The sequence below is a fragment of the Hyla sarda genome, chromosome 11 (assembly GCF_029499605.1).
Source record: "Hyla sarda isolate aHylSar1 chromosome 11, aHylSar1.hap1, whole genome shotgun sequence".
Lineage (NCBI taxonomy): Eukaryota > Metazoa > Chordata > Amphibia > Anura > Hylidae > Hyla > Hyla sarda.
In genome coordinates, this window is record NC_079199.1 from 68,133,538 (window position 1) to 68,157,261 (window position 23,724).

Here is a 23,724-nt window from a genome sequence, read left to right on the forward strand (position 1 = left end):
AGACTTTACAGCGGGGGAAAGAAACTGAAGGACTCTTTCTCGCCCTAATCCATATCCGTATTCTTTTTTGCTCCATATCTGCAGCATGTGAAGGGTTGGGCTTGCATTGAACACCATGGGATTTGTCCGGTCTGCTTAGTGATGGTTATAACAGGTTCTTTCCTGCCTATAATGGCACTTGAACTGGGGATCACAGGTATGCAAGGACATACCCTGTCCACCATTCATCTCATAGTTAAAGTCTGGGACAAAGTAAAAACTCTTCACGGTAGCCAGGTTTTTCTCCCTTTTTTACCATTATGACAGAATCACAAACTTGCAGAAATTTTTGGTTGAAAGGCTTATCGGTTGTCACAATGGGAAGATAATACATTTTCCCTATCTAATACTATGTTGTACCAATTGCTTCAGCTGTGACATGTCCTTAATGTGTAGACTAATGATACCCTGCTCAATCTTCAATCTCATGCTCTCTAGGAATTTTGAGTGTCCAGGGATAATGAGGGGTGCTAATTCCATAGCTTACTTACTATTGTTGAATGACAACTTACGTGACTCTCCTCTCCTGATGAAATCTAGAGAGAGGGAGGAAGGCGCCTCATGTGCGGGATCAGCAGATCTTGTTGGTGGGGGTAGGGGACGGTAATTCCCAAGCCGCTTACCAAAGTTGGTTGTGCGCCCACACACAACAAGGTAAAGTGCAGAAGGAGTAAGGAAGAAGGTCCACTGCAGCCCTCCTGGGTAAGAGTAAAATCAAAACCGAAAGACCAGGGAGTCAGGAGTTTGTCTGGCGCAGAGAGGAACCATCAGGCAGCCAAGTAAAATCAATAGATTTATTAGATGCAACGCGTTTCGCTGCGCATGCGCAGCTTCATCAGGCATGACAAGAGAAGGCTGGTAACAGGTATATATACCTCCAGGAATTAACCATTAGAGTACTTTTTGAAAGGGTTGTTACATAAAATTACAAATCCACATAAAAATGTGACAATGTATAAAAAATATATAAATAGATATAAATAGACAGACAAAAATCGTGAAACGATAATAGCACAATGTAATCATATAAACAAATACATATACATATATATATATATATATATATATATATATATATATATATATTATAATTATCGCATGTGGTGTGAATATACCACCACAAGCGACTCAAGCAATCACACCGCCTAGTCTCCGGTGCGGCATTCAACAACGCAAGTTGGATATTATTTTAATATATATAGTATAAAGACCTATAAGGTGCTATGTATATTGGTTCAAAAAAATGAAAAATAGATTTGTATATCAATGCATTATTAAATGAAAAATAAACGGTGCGGTAAAACAAATCGCAACTGACCAGAAGGTGATGTATGAACACTATTTAGAGAAAAAAATGAACTAGAATAACTAGTGCGGTATTGAATACAGCACCCGGCGAAAACGCAGGGTGTGAATATTCGTAAAGATCCAAATATACAAACATTATATAAATAAAAAATGCGAAAGTTTCTGTATGCAAAAAGCAAGGAAAAGCAAAAAGCGGAACATGAATAATAAAACATAAAAAATTAAAAAATGAATACACAGTGGGGCGCTCCAGGGTGAACAGCACAGAAGGAACAACGAAAAAAAATTATATATATCAAGATATAATATTTTGGTAATCAGTCCATTGAAAGAAATGGAAAGTTTTTTAGACCCTAATTTATCAGATTATTTAACTGTATCGATACATTCATTAAAACCTTGAGGGTGCAAAGTATGTAGTTTGTGGATCCAGAAGGATTCACGATTATTTAATCTTTGTATTCTGTTAGGTAAATGAATGGGGATAGTTTCTAAAATAATTAATTTCAAAGTTTCGGTATTTTTTTGATGGTGAAGAGTGAAATGTCGGGACAAACTATGTAACAAAAAACCATGTTTTATGTTCCATCTGTGCTTGTTCATCCTGGAGCGCACCGTTTGTGTGGTGCGGCCAACATATTGGCGGCCGCAACCACAAGTTAATAGATAGATAGCAAAAGTGGTGTCGCAATTTAGTGAATCTTTTATTTTAAATGTTTGTTGTGTGGAAAAAGAAGAGAAAGTATCAGTTTGGATGATCCATTCGCAACAAAGGCAGCGACTTTTTTTTACAAGGGAAACAATACGGTTTATTGGAACAGGTGTTCTGTGGTGTACAATGTTCAGAAAATCTACTGGGGGCTAATAAATTGCTAAGATTTTTGGAACGTCTATAGGTGACATTAGGAACTGAGGGGATCATTTGATTTAGAATTTTATCATTTTGAATGATGGGCCAGTTTTTAATTAGTATTTTTCTGATGTTAGATGCCTCAATGTTGAAATTCGTAACAAAGTTATATCTAAAGGGGCTGTGAGACTGAATGGAACTAGATTTTTTGGAAATAGATGTAACTAGATCAGATTGTTTTTTATCCTTCACCTTCATGTATGCCTTAGTTAGGAGCGATTTAGGATAGCCCTTCTGTATGAAGCGTTGTTTTAAAACCTCAGCTTGAGAAATAAAATCTGAATCAGAAGTACAGTTTCTGCAAATTCGTAAATACTGGCCAAATGGCACCCCTCGTAGCCAGCTTGGATAATGTGCACTGTCGAACTGTAAAAAACTGTTAATATCAACAGATTTGAAAAAAGTCTTCGTGGAAATAGTGCCATCGACTGTTTTATGGATATCAAGGTCTAAAAATTTAATGGAATTTTCTGCATAATGCATAGTAAATTTTATGCCCCATGTATTAGTATTCACCTCCTGTACAAAGAGGTCAGCTTCATGTTTGGTACCTATCCAGATCAAAAAGAGGTCGTCAATATAACGACGAAAGAAAAAAACAAATTTAAAATACAGGGACTGTGCCATAACTAGGGACTCGAATCGCCCCATGAACAAATTTGCGTAACTGGGGGCGAATCGAGTCCCCATGGCACAGCCCCTGTTCTGCCGATAAATGGTGTGATTAAATTCAAAAACATTATTAAGAAGAATAAATCTAATAGACTCCAGTAAAAATTCTGACTGACTGGGGTTTAGTGAAGGGTCCTCTTGTAAAAAATGTTTAATTGCAGGAACACCTAAATCAGTGGAAATGTTAGAATAGAGGGAACACACATCCAGGGTAAGGAAACTATAATGAGGGGGTAGGGATAGGGCATGTAGTTCAGAAATGAGCTGAGCTGAATCTCTCAAATAGGATGGTAAATGTAAAACAAAAGGTTGGAGAAATAAATCTATAAAGTGGGAAAGGTTTGCAGTGATCGAACCAATACCAGAAATAATGGGTCTACCAGGGGGATTGGTTAAGCATTTGTGTAATTTGGGTAAATAATAAAAAATAGGTAAATTATAATTTTTAATATTGAGAAATGTGTGCTCCCTCCTATCCAACAATTGATTTTCTACAGCTCCACCTATAAGCAAACAATATTGTGAAAAAATATGAGGGGAAGGGTCATTGGAAAGCGGGGTATAATATTCAAGATCTGATAGGATTCTGAGGGCTTCATTTTTATAATCAGCCCTATTCAAAACAGCGACCCCCCCACCTTTATCTGCAGGGCGAACAATAATAAATTTATTGTTCTGTATAGATTTAATTGCAATTCTCTCAGCAGAAGTTAGATTGTCATTCTCTTTAAAAATAACAGATTTATCACACAAATTTGAAAAATCCTGCATAACCATATGATAAAAAGTCTCAAGATGGCTGCCACGATTGTGTAAAGGGTAAAACGAAGATTTAGGTTTTACTAATACATGACGAGCTGGAGTCATGTCAAATGATGTGGTAACGGAGGTGGGAGTGTTACCAATACTAGAATTGCAAACTCCCAAATTCGAAATTTGGGGGGTATTAATAGTTTGATGATCGGATCTGTTCTGAATAAAAAAATGACGGCTCAATGTTTTTTCAAATCTGTTGATATTAACAGTTTTTTACAGTTCGACAGTGCACATTATCCAAGCTGGCTACGAGGGGTGCCATTCGGCCAGTATTTACGAATTCGCAGAAACTGTACTTCTGATTCAGATTTTATTTCTCAAGCTGAGGTTTTAAAACAACGCTTCATACAGAAGGGCTATCCTAAATCGCTCCTAACTAAGGCATACATGAAGGTGAAGGATAAAAAACAATCTGATCTAGTTACATCTATTTCCAAAAAATCTAGTTCCATTCAGTCTCACAACCCCTTTAGATATAACTTTGTTACGAATTTCAACATTGAGGCATCTAACATCAGAAAAATACTAATTAAAAACTGGCCCATCATTCAAAATGATAAAATTGTAAATCAAATGATCCCCTCAGTTCCTAATGTCACCTATAGACGTTCCAAAAATCTTAGCAATTTATTAGCCCCCAGTAGATTTTCTGAACATTGTACACCACAGAACACCTGTTCCAATAAACCGTATTGTTTCCCTTGTAAAAAAAAGTCGCTGCCTTTGTTGTGAATGGATCATCCAAACTGATACTTTCTCTTCTTTTTCCACACAACAAACATTTAAAATAAAAGATTCACTAAATTGCGACACCACTTTTGCTATCTATCTATTAACTTGTGGTTGCACCGCCAATATGTTGGCCGCACCACACAAACGGTGCGCTCCAGGATGAACAAGCACAGATGGAACATAAAACATGGTTTTTTGTTACATAGTTTGTCCCGACATTTCACTCTTCACCATCAAAAAAATACCGAAACTTTGAAATTAATTATTTTAGAAACTATCCCCATTCATTTACCTAACAGAATACAAAGATTAAATAATCGTGAATCCTTCTGGATCCACAAACTACATACTTTGCACCCTCAAGGTTTTAATGAATGTATCGATACAGTTAAATAATCTGATAAATTAGGGTCTAAAAAACTTTCCATTTCTTTCAATGGACTAATTACCAAAATATTATATCTTGATATATATAATTTTTTTTTTCGTTGTTCCTTCTGTGCTGTTCACCCTGGAGCGCCCCACTGTGTATTCATTTTTTTATTTTTTATGTTTTATTATTCATGTTCCGCTTTTTGCTTTTTCTTGCTTTTTGCATACAGAAACTTTCGCATTTTTTATTTATATAATGTTTGTATATTTGGATCTTTACGAATATTCACACCCTGCGTTTTCGCCGGGTGCTGTATTCAATACCGCACTAGTTATTCTAGTTCATTTTTTTCTCTAAATAGTGTTCATACATCACCTTCTGGTCAGTTGCGATTTGTTTTACCGCACCGTTTATTTTTCATTTAATAATGCATTGATATACAAATCTATTTTTCATTTTTTTGAACCAATATACATAGCACCTTATAGGTCTTTATACTATATATATTAAAATAATATCCAACTTGCGTTGTTGAATGCCGCACCGGAGACTAGGCGGTGTGATTGCTTGAGTCGCTTGTGGTGGTATATTCACACCACATGCGATAATTATTTTATATATATATATATATATATATATATATATATATATATTGTTTATGTATTTGTTTATATGATTACATTGTGCTATTATTGTTTCATGATTTTTGTCTGTCTATTTATATCTATTTATATATTTTTTATACATTGTCACATTTTTATGTGGATTTGTAATTTTATGTAACAACCCTTTCAAAAAGTACTCTAATGGTTAATTCCTGGATGTATATATAACTGTTACCAGCCTTCTCTTGTCATGCCTGATGAAGCTGCGCATGCGCAGCGAAACGCGTTGCATCTAATAAATCCATTGATTTTACTTGGCTGCCTGATGGTTCCTCTCTGCGCCAGACAAACTCCTGACTCTCCTGATGAAGGAAAAAATGGAAGAGAGATGTAGCTCTTATCACCGACACTCAGTGGATAGAAGCCCTGACATTGATCCCCTTCTGTGCTTAAGTGAAACAAATAGATTGTCTCATTTATATACAATACAATGTCTTTTATACTCCTTATTTAATGCACAAAATAGACTAAGGTCAGATTCAAGCTGTTCACGCTTTCATATGCTTATTACATATGTTCTGGAAAGGAAGACAATTAGATAAGGATTGGAGAGGCGTGCTTACCCTTATTCATACTATATTTTAAATTGATATAGACCCTAGGAAGTGTATTTTTGGATTATTGGATAATACTGATCTCAATAATTATATACTTTACCAAGATCATAAAACACTTGTCTTAAGATGGATTCAACTGACTACTCCTACTATAAGTTTGTATCTATAATGAATATGATTGTAAAGGAAAAAAACAAGAAATTGCCTCTGAAATGTAAAAAAAATTGTGGTCACTGGTTGTATTTTGGTAATTTTGTGAAAATATTTTCTTACAAATATGTAGAAGCCCTGTGCAATTATTTTTAAATTCGTTCTTGACCTGGATCCCACACATGTTCGCTGTGCTTTTATCGCTTTATACCACCTGTATAGTACCGTATGCTTTATTTGCTTTCACAACTACCATATCACTTTTCTGTTTGTAGTATGTATCTGTTGTTCTATCAAGTAAATTGTGTTGTTTGGATAAAACTGTTTTCATTGATTCCTTTAATATTTATTAATGGCAACTTATTTCCTTTCACATAGTGTGCCCTCTCAATTGCTGTAAAAGTTTTTTAAAATAATGCTTGTTAAAAGATGTAACTAAAAAAAGAATGGGTTGTCTGTCCCGTTTGGGGAGCATTGGTCTCATCACCTGAGCTTCCTCCAGATGTGACCACCACCGACTTAGCAGGATTATTTACTTCCTATTCTAGTTATTTATTCATGTCATTGCAAAATAACTCTGAGAACCTTCAAAGAATTTTACATTTGAGTCAATGAGTTTGCAGCTGTGAATTCTAAAAGGAGGAAACAAAGTTCAGGTGGTCTTTATTGGAGGTTTTAACAACTGAGGAGTTTTGTAGGTGGGTGGCCCTGTTTTATGACACAGTACTTTGTTTTAATAATTAAAAAAAATAGTTTTTATACATCAAAGTACTAGATTTAAAGTCTTGTGTATAAGGAGAGAATCTGAGGCAAGTCAATTTTCCAACTTTTGTGACTTGGCCCCTAATATGCCCAATGAAAAAAGAAAAATAGAGAAATAAGAAGGACATATTGATAAAAGATAGCACACAGGGCTAAAGGCTAATTAAAAGCTTAGAAGTAGAGATGTCCCGAATTGTTCGCCGGCGAACAGTTCCTGGCGAATTTAGCATGTTCGCGTTCACATCGCTGGGCGAACATATTTGAAGTTCGGTCTGCCCCCTATACTTTAACATTGCAGTAAACTTTGACCCTGTGAGTCAGAGTCAGCAGACACATTACAGCCAAACAGCAGCAGTCCCTCCCTTTCAGACCCTCCTACCTCTTGCACAGACGCCATTTTACCCTCATTTGGCATGCTGCAGGCTTATGAAGTGGAGGGTCAGAGAAGCTGCTCCTGCTGTATAGGGAAAGCGATAGCCAGGTTGCTGCTAGGTGGTGTATTCAGGGTCCAGTTTACTCCTAAAGCACTAGTGTAACATCTGCGTTAAGGACAGCACCAAAAAAAGCCCTTTTTAGGGCTGAAAGATATCAGTCCGTGTGTCTTGCAACAGCTGGAGGCACCCTGGTTGGGAGGGAACCGCTGGTTAAAAGGGGTACTCCAATATAAAACTTAAGTTCCTTCAAGCAACTAACTACTACAGTATTCAAAGGGCTGAAAGAAATCAGTCCGTGTGTTTTGCAACAGCTGGAGGCACCCTGGTTGGGGACCACTGCTTAAAAGGGGAACTCCGCTGGCAAGCTTTTTTTCTTTAAAGCAACTAACTACTACAGTATTCAAAGGGCTGAAATATATCAGTCCGTGTGTTTTGCAACAGCTGGAGGCACCCTGGTTGGGGACCACTGCTTAAAAGGGGAACTCCGCTGGCAAGCTTTTTTGCTCATTGTCACTAGTGTTGCGCAGCATAGGACATATTCGAATTCGCGATATTTCGCGAATATATGGACGAATATTCGTCATATATTCGCTAAATTCACATATTCGTAATTTTCTCTTTTTTTCGCATATGTGTAAATTCGCATATGCGAAAATTCGCATATGTTAAAATGTATGCACTTTATAGCAAGTATACCAGTGTAACTTGATAGAAGCAGAAGGGAGGGATCAATATTTGCGAATATTCGCATATGCGAATATTCGCCCGGTGGTCTCACACAGTAGTATTAGAGCCTTCTTTAGACCACACAAGCTGGAAGCAGAGAGGGATGATCAATGTGATGTGTACTGTGAAAAAAAAAAGGGAATATTCGTAATTTCGAATATATAGTGCTATATTCGCGAATATGTGATATTCGCAAATAAAATTTGAATTGCGAATATTCGCAAGCAACACTAATTATCACACTAGTGCAAATCACATTTGGTGTGACAGTTATGCAAAATTTTTTTTTAAATACCTTTTTTGGCTGTTAAAACCAGTCATCACTGTCAGTTCACGTCACAGTTGCCAGTTTTTTTGCCTGCAGGGCAAATTGTGTCACCCTAGTGCAAATCACATTAGGTGTGACAGTTGTGCAAATAAAAAAAAAATACCTTTTTTGGCTGTTAAATAAAACCAGTCGTCACTGTCAGTTCACGTGAAAGTTACCAGTTTTTTGCCTGCAGGGCAAATTGTGTCACCCTAGTGCAAATCAGGAAGAGGGTTGACCCCTCGAAACGCGTTGTCAGTTTTATATGAAGAAATAAAGACTACATTCGTTATCAAATCTGAAGCCTTCACCTGATTGACCACTAAGACGGATCCTGCAAGCGCCAGAGAAGTGTTAACCTTTGATCTGTGATCTCTGCTATGAGCACAGAACTTGCAAATCACATTTGGTGTGAAACTTGTGCAAATTTAACAAAAAAAATGACAGGCAGAGGAAGGCTACCCCGCAGGGGCCGTTGTGGTGCTGGGATTCCCTTTGGCCCTAGAATGGACAGTGTTCAGAGGCCACGTACCCTAAAACCCCAAAGTTCTGAGGACTTAGTTGGCTGGCTATCACAAGACACCCAATCTACTACAGCTTCCGCTCGAAACCTTGATGCACCATCCTTCTCCTCCTCTAGCTTAGCTTTGAGCACCTCTCACTTGCCCGCCTGCCGCAACCACCAACACTAGCACCACAGCAGCTTTACTTGATCCGTCAGAGGAGTTATTTACACATCAGTTTGAAGACATGAGTGATGCACAACCATTATTGCCAGAGGATGTAGTTAACAGGGATATGTCTCAGTCAGGCAGCATTACACACATGGACGTACGGTGTGATGATGATGTTTTACCCGCTGCTGCTTCCTTTCTTGAGGTGTCAGATAGCAGTGAAGGTGTTGATGATGACAATGTGTCCGTGGATGCCACGTGGGTGCCCGCTAGAAGAGTAGAAGAGGGGGAAAGTTCAGATGGGGAGACAGAGAGGAGGAGGAGACGAGTTGGAAGCAGGGGGAGGTCATCGCAAGGAGCTAGTGGCACAGTCAGACAGCATGCATCGGCACCCGGGGTCAGCCAGACGGGACGCCAATCAACGCATGCTGTTTCCACCACCAGAATGCCGTCATCGCAGAGCTCAGCAGTGTGGCCTTTTTTTTGTGTGTCTGCCTCTGACAACAGTGAGGCCATTTGCAACCTGTGCCAGAAGAAACTGAGTCGTGGGAAGTCCAACACCCACCTAGGCACAACTGCTTTGCGAAGGCACATGATGTCACATCACAAACGCCTATAGAATCAACACGTCAGTACAAGCAGCACACAAAGTCAAAGCCGCCATCCTCCTCCTGGTCCAGCATCTTCAGCCAGGTCAACCACTCTGTCTCTCGCCTTGAGCAGTTCCTGCTCATCTGCCCACAGTCAAGTGTCTGTCAAGGAGATGTTTGAGCGCAAGAAGACAATGTCTCAAAGTCACCCCCTAGCCCGGCATCTGACAGCTGGCTTGTCGGAACTGCTAGCCTGCCAGCTTTTACCATACAAGCTGGTGGAGTCTGAGGCCTTTAAAAAATTTGTAGTCATTGGGACTCCGCAGTGGAAGGTACCCGGCCGAATTTTTTTTGCACAAAAGGCAATCCCCAACCTTTACTCCACTGGCATGTCTGGCACACAGTGTAGGGGCAAGGGTCCATCTGACCATTGATACCTGGTCTGCAAAGCATGCTCAGGGCAGGTATGTCACCTACATTGCGCATTGGGTAAACCTGGTGACGGTTGCCAAGCATGGAATGCGTGGCTCTGCAGAGGAGTTGGTGACACCGCCACGACTTGCAGGCAGGCCTGCTGTCACCTCCTCTACTCCTCCTACTCCATCCTCTTCCATAACATCATCGGCCGAGTCCTCTTCCACTGCTGCGTCTTGCTCCACATCCCCGGCACCCCCCCAGCTCCCCAGGTGCTATTCCACATCCAGGATACGGCAGTGTCACGCCATCTTGGGGTTGACTTGCCTCAAAGCGGAGAGTTACACCGCGCCATCACTCCTGTCGGCCCTGAAGGCACAGGTGGACCAGTGGCTGACTCCGCACCAACTGGAGATCGGCAAGGTGGTTTGTGACAACGGAACAAATTTTTTGGCGGCATTGAGGTTGGGCAAATTGACACATGTGCCGTGCTTGGCACATGAGTGTAATCTGATTGTACAATGCTTTGAGCTCAAGTACCCAGGCTTACAGGATGTACTGAACCAGTCCATGAAGGTGTGTGGCCATTGAAGGCATTCCTACACGGCCATGGCGCACTTGTCAGATATCCAGCGGCGAAACAACATGCCAGTGAGGCGCTTGATTTACGACAGCCCGAAACGTTGGAATTCAACACTCCTAATGTTCGACCAGCTGCTCCAACAAGAAAAAGCCATCAACGAATATTTGTATGACCGGGGTGCTAGGACATCATCAGCGGAGCTGGGAATTTTTTGCCACGTTACTGGAGGCTTATGCGCAATGCCTGTAGGCTCATGTGTCCTTTTGAGGAGGTGACAAACCTGGTCAGTCGCACCGAAGGCACCATCAGCGACATCATACCGTTTGTTTTCTTCCTGGAGCGTGCCCTGCGAAGAGTGCTGGATCAGGCAGTAGATGAGCGTGAAGAGGAAGAGTTGTGGACACCATCACCACCAGAAACAGCCTTATCAGCATCGCTTGCTGGACCTGCGGCAATGCTGGAAGAGGATTGTGAGGAAGAGGAGTCAGAGGAGGAATGCAGCTGCTCCTCCCCGGAGCGCTCGCGCCGTCTCTCTCTCTGCAGCGCCCCGGTCAGACCCGCTGACCGGGAGCGCTGCACTGACATTGCCGGCGGGGATGCGATTCGCATAGCGGGACGCGCCCGCTCGCGAATCGCATCCCAAGACACTTACCCGTCCCGGTCCCCGGCTGTCATGTTCTGGCACGCGCGGCTCCGCTCTCTAGGGCGCGCGCGCGGCTCCGCTCTCTAAGATTTAAAGGGCCAGTGCACCAATGATTGGTGCCTGGCCCAATCAGCCTAATTAGCTTCCACCTGCTCCCTGTCTATATTACCTCACTTCCCCTGCACTTCCTTGCCGGATCTTGTTGTCTTGTGCCAGTGAAAGCGTTTAGTGTTGTCCAAAGCCTGTGTTCCAGATCTCCTGCTATCCTCATTGACTACGAACCTTGCCGCCTGCCCCGACCTTCTGCTACGTCTGACCTTGCCTCTGCCTAGTCCTTCTGTCCCACGCCTTCTCAGCAGTCAGCGAGGTTGAGCCGTTGCCGGTGGATACGACCTGGTTGCTACCGCCGCAGCAAGACCATCCCGCTTTGCGGCGGGCTCTGGTGAAAACCAGTAGCAACCCTAGAACCGGTCCACCGACATGGTCCACGCCAATCCCTCGCTGACACAGAGGATCCACATCCAGCCTGCCGAATCGTAACAGTATCCGGCCATGGATCCCGCTGAGGTGCCGCTGCCAAGTCTCGTTGACCTATCCACAGTGGTTGCTCAGCAATCGCAGCAAATTGCCCAACAAGGACAGCAGCTGTCGCAGTTGACCGCCACGTTACAGCAACTTCTGCCACTGCTACAACAGCAACCATCTCCTCTGCCAGCTCCTGCACCTACTCTTCAGCGAGTGGCCGCTCCTAGCCTCCGCTTGTCCCTGCCGGACAAATTTGATGGGGACTCTAGACTCTGCCGTGGCTTCTTGTCTCAATGTTCCCTACATATGGAGATGTTGTCGGACCAATTTCCTACAGAACAGTCTAAGATGGCGTTCGTAGTGAGTCTTCTTTCTGGAAAGGCCTTGTCTTGGGCGACACCGCTCTGGGACCGCAATGATCCTGCCACAGCCACAGTCCAGTCCTTCTTCGCTGAAGTCCGTAGTGTCTTCGAAGAACCAGCCCGAGCTTCTTCTGCCGAGACTGCCCTGCTGAACCTGGTCTAGGATAATTCTTCAGTAGGCGAGTACGCCATCCAATTTCGTACTCTGGCTTCCAAATTATCTTGGAATAACGAGGCTCTCTGCGCGACCTTTAAAAAAGGCCTATCCAGTAACATCAAGGATGTGCTGGCCGCACAAGAGATTCCTGTCAACCTGCAAGAACTTATCCATTTGGCCACCCGCATTGACATGCGTTTTTCTGAGAGACACCAGGAGCTCCGCCAGGAAAAAGACCTTGATCTCTGGGCACCTCTCCCACAGTATCCTTTGCAATCTACCCCTGTGCCTCCCGCCGAGGAGGCTATGCAAGTGGATCGGTCTCGCCTGACCCATGAAGAGAGGACTCGCCGTAGGGAAAAAAATCTATGTCTGTACTGCGCTAGAACCAAACCTTTCTTTGTGGATTGCTCTATTCGTCCTCCACGTCTAGGAAACGCACGCACCCAGCTCACGTGGGTGTGGCGTCCCTTGGTACGAAGTCTGCTTCTCCACGTCTCACTGTGCCTGTGCGGATTTCTCCTTCTGCCAACTCCTCCCTCTCAGCCGTGGCCTGTTTGGACTCTGGTGCTTCTGGAAATTTTATTCTGGACTCTTTGGTGAATAAGTTCTGCATCCCGCTGACCCGTCTCGTCAAGCCGCTCTACATTTCTTCGGTCAACGGAGTGAAGTTGGACTGTACTGTGCGTTACCGCACAGAACCCCTCTTAATGTGCATTGGACCCCATCACGAAAAGATTGAATTTTTCGTCCTTCTCAACTGCACCTCTGAAGTCCTCCTCGGTCTGCCATGGCTCCAGCATCATTCTCCCACCCTTGACTGGACCACCAGGGAGATCAAGAATTGGGGTTCTGCTTGCCGTAAGAAATGCCTCACATCTGCTCTCAGTCCCGTCTGTCGGGCCTCAGTGTCTCCTCCTGTGCCTGGTCTCCCCAAGGCCTATCTGGACTGTGCCGTGCCTCCTCATAGCCCCTGTCCCCACTCTGCCCCGTGACAAGCTTCACCCTCTGCCCCCCTCCCCATTCCCACTTCTTCTGAACTACCTGCCTCTGGTATAGCTACCCAGGACATCTTTTTTCAGAAGGAGACTCAAGAGGCGTCCCCTATGTTCTCATCTCTTTTGATGGGACAAGGAGACAAAAAGAGGGGAAGACCTAAGGCGGGGGGGGGGGGGGGTACTGTTACGCCGAGCGCTCCGGGTCCCTGCTCCTCCCCGGAGCGCTCGCGGCGTCTCTCTCTCTGCAGCGCCCCGGTCAGACCCGCTGACCGGGAGCGCTGCACTGACATTGCCAGCGGGGATGCGATTCGCATAGCGGGACGCGCCCGCTCGCGAATCGCATCCCAAGTCACTTACCCGTCCTGGTCCCTGACTGTCATGGTCTGGCGCGCGCGGCTCCGCTCTCTAGGGCACGCGCGTGCCAGCTCTCTAAGATTTAAAGGGCCAGTGCACCAATGATTGGTGCCTGGCCCAATCAGCCTAATTAGCTTCCACCTGCTCCCTGTCTATATTACCTAACTTCCCCTGCACTTCCTTGCCGGATCTTGTTGCCTTGTGCCAGTGAAAGCGTTTAGTGTTGTCCAAAGCCTGTGTTCCAGATCTCCTGCTATCCTCATTGACTACGAACCTTGCCGCCTGCCCCGACCTTCTGCTACGTCTGACCTTGCCTCTGCCTAGTCCTTCTGTCCCACGCCTTCTCAGCAGTCAGCGAGGTTGAGCCGTTGCCGGTGGAGACGACCTGGTTGCTACCGCCGCAGCAAGACCATCCCGCTTTGCGGCGGGCTTTGGTTAAAACCAGTAGCTACCCTAGAACCGGTCCACCGACACGGTCCACGCCAATCCCTCGCTGACACAGAGGATCCATATCCAGCCTGCCGAATCGTAACAGTGGCTTTGAAGAGGAGGAGGAAGACCAACCACAGCAGGCATCCCAGGGTGCTCCTTGTCACCTATCTGGTTCTCATGGTGTTGTACGTAGCTGGGGGGAAGAAGATGATACCTTCCCTGACCTCACTGAGGACGAGGAACGGGACATGAGTAGCTTGGCATCCGTCCATATGCAAATGGGGTCTTTCATGCTGTCGTGCCTGTTGAGGGACCCTCGTATAAAAAGGATGAAGGAGAACGACCTGTACTGGGTATCCACGCTACTAGACCCCCGGTATAAACATAAAGTGTCTGACATGTTACCACATTACAGCAAGGCTGAAAGGATTCAGCAGGTCCAAAATAAATTAAGAAGTATGCTGTATAAGGGTCATGTCACAGCACAACAGGGATCTAACAGGGGAAGAGGTGAAAGTAATCCTCCTCCTCCTCCCACGAACACGCCGGTAAGGACAGGATGCTGTACAGACATGCTGTTGATGGAGGACATGCGAATCTTTCTAAGTCCTATGCATCGCCACAGCCCTTCGGGATCCACCATCAGAGAATGCCTTGACCGACAGGTGGCAGACTACCTGGCCTTAACCGCAGATATCGACACTCTGAGGAGCGATGAACCCCTTGACTACTGGGTGTGCCGGCTTCACCTGTGGCCTGAGCTATCCCAATTTGCGCTCGAACTTCTGGCCTGTCCCGCTTCAAGCGTCCTGTCAGAAAGGACCTTCAGTGCAGCAGGAGGTATCGTCACTGAGAAGAGGAGTCGCCTTGGTCAAAAAAGTCTGGATTACCTCACCTTTCTTAAGATGAATGAGGGATGGATCCCGAAAGGACTGACACTGGGCGATACATGTGACCGAACAAGGCCTGATCAGATGAGCGGCCCTGGGCTAAAAATGGTCCACACGCTGCTGTATTTGAACTCTGAATGCCGGATGACTTGCGTGACTTATCAGCCACCAACTAGGGTTCAAGCCACAATGTTTAGGGCACTTTATGCCTTGCGAAACAGCGGCTGCGACAATACCAAATTTTCCAGCCAGGTGTACATGCCTAATTTTTCGGGCCTCTGCTGCTGCACTTGTTATGGTGCTGCAATTTTTATGGCCGCTGCTACAGCTGCAACAATACCAAATTTTCCAGCCAGGTGTACATGCCTAATTTTTCTGGCCTCTGCTGCTGCACTTGTTATGGTGCTGCAATTTTATGGCCGCTGCTACAGCTGCAACAATACCAAATTTTCCAGCCAGGTGTACATGCCTAATTTTTCTGGCCTCTGCTGCTGCTGCACTTTTTCTGGTGCTGCAATTTTTCTGGCTGTTGCTACAGATGCGGCTGCGACAATACCAAATTTTTCATCCATGTGTACAGGCCTAATTTTTCTGGCCTCTGCTGCTGCACTTGTTACGGTGCTGTAATTTTTCTGGCCGCTGCTATAGAAAAAGCTTCAACAATATCAAATTTTTCAGGCATGTGTACATGCCTAATTTTTCTGGTATTCTCTGCTGACATCTCTGTCCCTTTTAGTGGATATTAGATGTATGTTAAGAGTGGCATGGTGGCTCAGAGGTTATCACTGCTGCCTTGCAGCGCTGGGGCCTTGGGTTCAAATCCCACTATGTGCTGCCTCAAGGGGGGCTCTAACTATGTGCTGCCTAATATGGGGTAATCTATGAGCTGTCTAAAGAGGATCTAACTATGTGATGCCTAAAGGGGGCTCTATGTGGGGGCTAAAGCACGTTATTCCAAACCATTTAGAAATATAAGGTGATTTATGCCCTTTATGGATTAAAACCAGACTCTGCATCAACTATGTAATTTTCGATGGGAGTTTTGCTATGGATCCCACTCCGGCACGCCACAGTCCAGGTGTTAGTCCCCTTGAAACAACTTTTAAATCACTATTGTAGCCAGAAAGAGTCCCTGTGGGTATTAAAATTTGCCTGCCCATTGAAGTCAATGCCGGTTCGCGAACTTTTGCGGAAGTTCGCGTTCGCGGTCCGCGAACCAAAAATTTTATGTTTGCGACATCTCTACTTAGAAGGAGGAATGGTTAAGGAAAATGTAAATGTGTACTTACATGTAGAGTTATGTGGTGACAATATAGGGCAAAATAACATTGTTATAAATTTATAAAATTCTTAACATAAACAGATATCTATATCTAAAAAGACTGTTGGAGAGGCTCTTGTCCAACTAGCAACCAATAGACCCGAGCTGCCCAAATGACACCTATACCCACGGTGTCTAACAAAAGGTTAAGTAGAAGAAGAAATTGGGGCTCAGGGTCATGAATATTGAATCAAATAATATTTATTAATAAAATATAATATTGTGCGTTGTGTCCTGCAACTCTCAGGGCCCTGGTGGGTCAACAGGAACACTAGATAACTTATAGATAAAAAAAAAATACATAAAAATGGCAATAGAAATGGCATAAAGTATGGTAAAAATGTGACCACCTAGTTATAATAAGTTTGCCCTGGATAAGACAATGGACAGTATACCGCATGGTAGCTTTTCTCTATTCAGTGATCACTCTTAAATGTTGGATGGTATACAGCCCAGTTCAATATGCTGATATTGTCCAGTTACGGTAAATGTCAAGTCTAGGACTCCCCAGTCCGGGGATATAAGATACAGCGGAGTCTCTGTCAAGCTTTTTTATCTGTATGCGCTGTGATAATACACATCAATTATAAGGGTAAGTAAATGGTACCTTACAGTGAGCATTGGTCTTTGCCCACGTCTAAGCTCTCTTTGCAAGAGAGAGTGCTGCTGGAGACTCGGCCATCTCTCCAATTCACAGTGCAGATGATGGTGGGCTCCGGTTTGGTGCATTGCAGCGCTTCTCCTGTGCTTGGCGGCTACAGATCCCAGCAGCGTCCTCATGCTAGGGTTACCTAGGGTTACGCGTGCTGTCATGGGTTGATTGACAGATCGGGTGATGCCAATGTGTTAGACAGAAATGCTCCAAACTTGTGCTTTATCTCAATAATAGGGTTAGTGGTGGTCGCAAATATAGTGTTCGGCTGGATGCGTTTCAGGATCTCCTTAGGTCCTTTCCTCAGCAGCTTAACAAGGGCCCATTGAATCACAGGACACAACGCACAATATTATATTATATTATATTTTATTAATAAATATTATTTGATTCAGTATTCCTGACCCTGAGCCCCAATTTCTTCTTCTAGATAACTATATCTGACTACAGGCTTTCCTGGTCAAGGCAATCTAAAGTGACTACAGTGCCAATGTAGACTATTTTGTGAGGACATCTTTCTAACAATGTCTTCCTCTAATTATACTAATTATTGTCTATGCCGAGGTCAAAGAGAGGAAAAGGATTTTGCCCAATGAAGCATTGTAATATACTGGCCCAATGCATGTATTGTTAGTGACATTGCAAAGTAAATGTTGAAGCCTCTTGTTCCTCAGGGAATTTTTACATCATGATTGACATTTGTGTCCTATTCAACAGTGTTATTGAGAACCAGAAGGACTTGTTGAACCTAACTCAGATAGACATGAAGAACTTCAGAGAGCTGAAAAATCTGTAAGTACTTGATTCTGTGCATTGTCCTGTACTTGTCTTCGGGTTGAGAGACATTAATTTTCCTTGTCATCATGTCTCTTAGTGACACAAGGGAATAGTAAGACAAATGATTCAGGAAGTGTGAGGGGAAGCGATGTGACCTTGAGCCTGGGGTGAATAAAACAAGAATAATTAGGGCCAGAACAGAAAAAGTTCACTCCAACATCACTGGTTTCCTTCATAAGATATAGGACAGCCTTGAAGGCCCACATTTCATTATCAGCCAGTCTACATTCCTTGTATACATTTCTTATTAAACTATTGTTAATAGAAACACAGGAAATTGTCATGGTCCATCAAGCCTACCCTTTTATTATTTCCTTTTTCATTTTATCTCAGGACAGAGATATGTTTATCCCAGGCAGATTTACAGTCACTTTACTTTACCAACCACATCTGCTGGATGTTTGTTCAAAGCATATACTACTCTTTTAGTGGAATAATGTTTTTGACATTGTTTCTGACCTCCCTCAACTAACATGAAATTGAGTCCTCTTTCTTGTTCTTGTGTTTAGATTCTTATTAAAACACATTCCTCCAAACCTTATTTAACCCTTCAAAATATTTATTGGTTACAATAATTTCCCTTTTTTCTTCCAAGTCTTTCCTAATAAATGTTATGCATAAACCCTTCCACTATTTTTGTAGCCATTCTTTGGTCCCATTTTATTTCATCAATATCTTTTTGTACAGTATGTAAGGTCTCCAGAACTGAACACAATATTCTAGATGTGGTCTCACTAGCCCTTTTGCTCCACAGGAGGCTTCTGTCCTCCCTGAGCTCACCTTAGGACACCTGCATTAAGGTTTGACAGGTGTACCGCCCCGGTCAGCTGGATCACAATCTCTTTCTTTCTATTGGTTATACCTCTAGCTATGCAGCCAAGAATTCCACCTGCTTTTCCTACTGTCTTGTTGCACTGTTGATAATTTTGAGGCTGATAGAAATCACTATTCTTAAACCATTCTCTTCTGAAGCCTTCAATAACACAGAACTGCAGAAACAATACTCAGACAAAGGATCCATTCTCTCTGAGTGCATTATTTGACATCAGGAAGCTTTATACTCTAGCTCCCATTGTTTTGACCACTTATCTAGTAAGGCTAAATAATTTTCCATATTACAGACACCTCTGAAAATATCAGTCCTATTTCCCACTTTTGTATAATGGGCAAACAAGCAACCATCACCTGCCTAACAGAGCAGAACATTGTGGCACACCTCTTGTAACCAGTCTTGTTGTAAAGATAGGGAAAAAGCCAGTAAACTAAGTTTAGCTACAAAACCAGACACAGCAGCAAAACATTTTCTAGACAAAAATCTCAGATATTTCTGTTAAGATTTATGAATCAATGTCTTTTCTCCACACAGGACCATTTCTAATACTGGGCTAAGGTATATTTCTGAAGATGCTTTTCACATGAACCCACGAATGACTCACATGTAAGTAAATATTGTATATGTACATGTGATAGTGTCAAGGATGAGTTAATATGCGTCCTTAATCTGTGAGTGACTACCGCTATACAAATTTCCAACGTAAGAGAATTCACACCAGGCCAGGTTGGTATGGGTTCCCTCCTCGGTACCCCAAGGAGTTCTGTCTATTACAAGAAGTAAATTTGGTTTTTACAAACTGAGAAAAAGGGGAGGGTGAAAGGTAAAATTATGCATCATTCCATATTCTATATCTTTGCAAGTCTTCTTAGCTTAAGATTTCAGCATCTTTCCACAAAGTCCAATGTTTAAACGTCTTGCATCCATAGTCTCCATCTCAAGGCTCTAGTCTTAGTTACAGGCAAAGCGATAAGATGAAATGTTTTGCATTTAGCATTATGACGTATCTGGGTTAAAGGGTAAGGTAACAGATATTTTTCTAGCAGCAATGGCATTTTAATATTAATATATTGATCAGTCAATAGAAACATAAGGGTCATCCCTATTAACAGGACAAGGCCGCCTTCAAATAGGGATCAAGACAATGGTCTGTGACCTGTCAGGGCCCTCATGCTTAAGACACTGGTCCAAGGACCTAACAGATTAAAAGAGCATTCTGATGCTGTTCTCCTATTTTCTATGCCATATTTTAAACAACTTTAAAGGGCTCTAATGCTGTATGCTAATTACTGGTATCCAATCACAGGGGGAGTATATGTAGCAGCTCCAAGTCAAGTTCACTTCATTTAACAAAACAAATAACAAAAACAAAGCACTCCCATGTGTACAATCTTCCGTACAGGTGAGTGGAGTAAGCATGCAAGAAACCATTCACCTGTCTGAGTTTTGCAAATGCCGGCACAGCTGGTAAAGAAGCATACAAAGGTTTACAGTGGAACTACTAAAAAGGAAGCCATCCCGGCTTTGGAATGTGTTGTGCTTTTCATAAGTTATATCTTTATTTTATGAAGTATCTGTGAGTTTTTAGGGGTTTTTCCATTTTCCCAAGGAGGAAGTGTTGGTGGCTATTGTCTATTAAGATCACTTCATTGAAGGCCTAAGTGAAGGGCTACTCCCTACCCCACCTAATCTAAATTTCAAATTAACTGATCAGATTTTTGGGCATATGAGAGGAAACCAAAGTACCAAGAAGAAATTCTGGCAAACACTAGAAGAAGTAAATCAACCAAACACTGAGACCAACAAAGCTCATGTTGGCCTAAGTCAGACCTGAACCCAGGACCCCAGAATGGCAAAGCAACAGTGCTAACCAGAAACCTATTGTTTTGCACATGGTCTCACAGAAATAAAATATTGGTTAAAATAAATTTAATATTTGTATTAATAAAAAAATGAAGTACTTCCAAAAGTGATTACTAGAGATGAGCGAACTTACAGTAAATTCAATTCGTCACAAACTTCTCGGCTCGGCAGTTGATGACTTTTCCTGCATAAATTAGTTCAGCTTTCAGGTGCTTCTAGGACTGTATCCACCTTTTCCAGCCCACGGGAGCACCTGAAAGCTGAACTCATTTATGCAGGATCAGTCATCAACTGCCGAGCCGAGAAGTTCGTTACGAATCGAATTTACTGTAAGTTCGCTCATCTCTAGTGATTACTTACATGTACTGCATATGGCTCACCCTGTGATCAGCTTAACCAACTAACATGTTTGCCTGAGCCAAACTTGTGGACACTGTCCCTTGTCATCAGCAGCAGGAACTTGTCTGTAATCCACTGTTACTGCCGGGATTTAAGATAACTCCGATTTCGACTGCTTAACCCCTAAGGTGGCAATACATTTTCAAAAACTGTGAGCTAAATGTTTGCCCAGTTGAGTGTTATCTCTCCCTATACACATGAAAATTCAGCACAGCCAAAAGTTCATTGGGGAGATTTGTCAAAACCTGTGCAGAGGAAAAGCTGACCAGTTGCCCATAGCAACCAATCAGATTGCCTCTTTCATTTTTAAAAAGGCCTCTGAAAAGCAAAAGAAAAGCAATCTAATTGGTTACTGTAGGCAACTGGTTAACTTTTCCATTGCCACAGGAGTTGATAGATCTCCCCAGTTGTTTTCTATGTGGAGGGGAGGGTTAATCCAAGGCCAGACAGCTCTGATGCCAACCTATCCCTCCCAGAACAGTAGGATTGGGCAGTGAAAATCCAACATACCCAACCCTTCTTTCAACCGACAAATGATGTTGGTGGCTCGGGAGGCCACAGTACAACTTAAACAGATGGCTTATGCTGCCAGAGGGGCAAGTTTGGTTAATTTTAGTCTAAGGTCTATGAGCACCTTCAGATGTTAATATTGACCATGGCTTCAAAATAATGTAACATAGGGAGCCTATATAGACTGTGTAAAAGTATATAGCCACAGTAATGGGAGTGAATCTTTACAAGGAGACATGCAGTTGGAAGCTATATGAGTAAATCATTTTATAGCCCCAAAATGCTCAATTTTCTATATGACTTCCTATCAATGATGATCTTCTACGGGCTCTCTGAAGATTTGTGCTTCGTTAGGCTGATTTTACCTTGTCAATAATAATATGGCTTATTAGGCACTCGTTTTGTTGTTCTGCAACATTATTAAGTGTTCTCCTGGAGTGTTCCTAATTGCAGGAGAACGTTGCTGGCACAGACTGTGATACTAATGGAGTTTTCACCGATGAGGTGATTTGAATAAGTAATCAAATAAATTCAAGGCCCTTTAGTTTTTTTAAAGTTTGATGGGTATCTGTTATTCATAGGTAGGCACTTTTGCATCTCTTGGCACATCTTGATCCTCTAGTGAATTTACCAGATCCTTCCTGGTATAGATGTAACTGTTGTTCATCATCATCATGGGTTTAAATAGGGACACAGCATACATACTTGTGACATTTCAAATATTTTGTAATTTCTGATTTTAAAAAACAATTTTCAACAAGTAATGTAATAGAATGAAGTCTCCTAATCAGGATGTTTATTTATTAGCCAGAGTGACGAGAAGCTACAACATTTTTTGAAAGACCCAATATGTCCATACATGGCTATATACAAATCGCCTATTAATGGAATGGGAACAGTAATACTTTATTTCTCCTGTGGTGGCACTGCAGGAGACTTAAAGGGGTATTCTGGCCAAAGACATCTCATCCCCATCCAAAGGGTAGGGGATAAGATGTCTGATTGCGGAGGGCCCGTCTCTGAGACCCCTGCGATCTCCATGCAGCACCCGCATTCCATGCCAGGCTGCTGCTCCAGTCTCGGAAATCTCTGGATGTCATGCCACGCCCCTAGTGATGTCACGTCATGCCCCCATCCATTCATGTCTATGGGAGTGGCGTGACAGTCGTCAGGCCCCCTCCCATAGAGATGAATGGAATCGGGCGTGGAGTGACGTCACGTCTTCAGCCACGGAAACACAGAGTTTCAGAGTCTGGAGCAGCAGCCCGGCATAGACATATCCGATCGCAGCCTGCAATCAGACATCTTATCCGCTATCCTTTGGATAGGGGATAAGAATAAGATGTCTTTTGCTGGAATACCTCTTTAAACACTTGCTTCTCCAACAGACAGATGATCAATGGAGTCTGTTTGATTAGCTATCATGGAACAGCCTCTATTTTTCTGCCTATATTTCACTGAAATAATTTCGGGCAAATATATAAGGAAATTTAAATAAGGAAGTTTTATTCTTGTTGATAGGAGCAGTATTATTGTAGTTAGTATTAGAGTAATACAGATATACTACTTCGGCTTGAAATATAATGTTGGCTGCTTCCTATTGTTCAAGGCAGCTAATAAAGGGCAATACGCAAGGAGGACAATTAACTTCAAGGGTAATATATAAAATATGTGCTCCATCCTCAACATAATTTTTAAATGGAACTGCCCCTGAAGATCAAGGTAAACCTTAAACATCTGGGTTTCCTGGTGGTGTACTGCTGTTCAGTAAAAAAATAAAAAAACATGAGAAAAGAAGACCTTTTGGGCTGTGATGGAAATTGTATGACTAGAACAAAGATGTAAAACACATCACACATGGGGAGACAAGGCTGAATGAAGGCTTAATACTGCAATGAACTATCCAAGGGAAGACATCAAATAAATCAGTCTCTCATAATCTTTACCTCCCCATTCATTTATGATCCATCATGTCAATTGCAAATGACTAAAGCATAAACACTTAGAAACAAAACCCGCATCAACTATTCAAAGGGCCTGTCCCTATGAAAGGGGAAAGATGAAAGTTACTGATGTCCTACAAAGGTCCATCATCTGTGGCTCATTATAATTGATGTTTAGATCTTGCAGTTGTTATTTTTTATTTGTGTCTTTGCCTTTTTCGTGTGCATCATCATTTTGCTTTGTTTAGGTTTTTAGTTCCCGTTTGTAATGTTTTTGGCTGCAGGCCACTAAAC

At 42.7% G+C, this 23,724-nt stretch overlaps 1 protein-coding gene across 4 annotated transcripts in view; it reads left to right on the forward strand.

Annotated features, from left to right (window-relative positions):
• NTRK1 (neurotrophic receptor tyrosine kinase 1) overlaps positions 1–23,724 on the forward strand; it is a 326,699-nt gene that overhangs the window by 199,179 nt on the left and 103,796 nt on the right. For all 4 annotated transcript variants that reach the window (XM_056545721.1, XM_056545724.1, XM_056545722.1 and 1 more), the window contains exons 2-3: positions 17,764–17,838; positions 19,250–19,321. In XM_056545721.1, the coding sequence (XP_056401696.1) occupies positions 17,764–17,838; positions 19,250–19,321 (147 nt within the window). The remainder of the gene's footprint in view (positions 1–17,763; positions 17,839–19,249; positions 19,322–23,724) is intronic.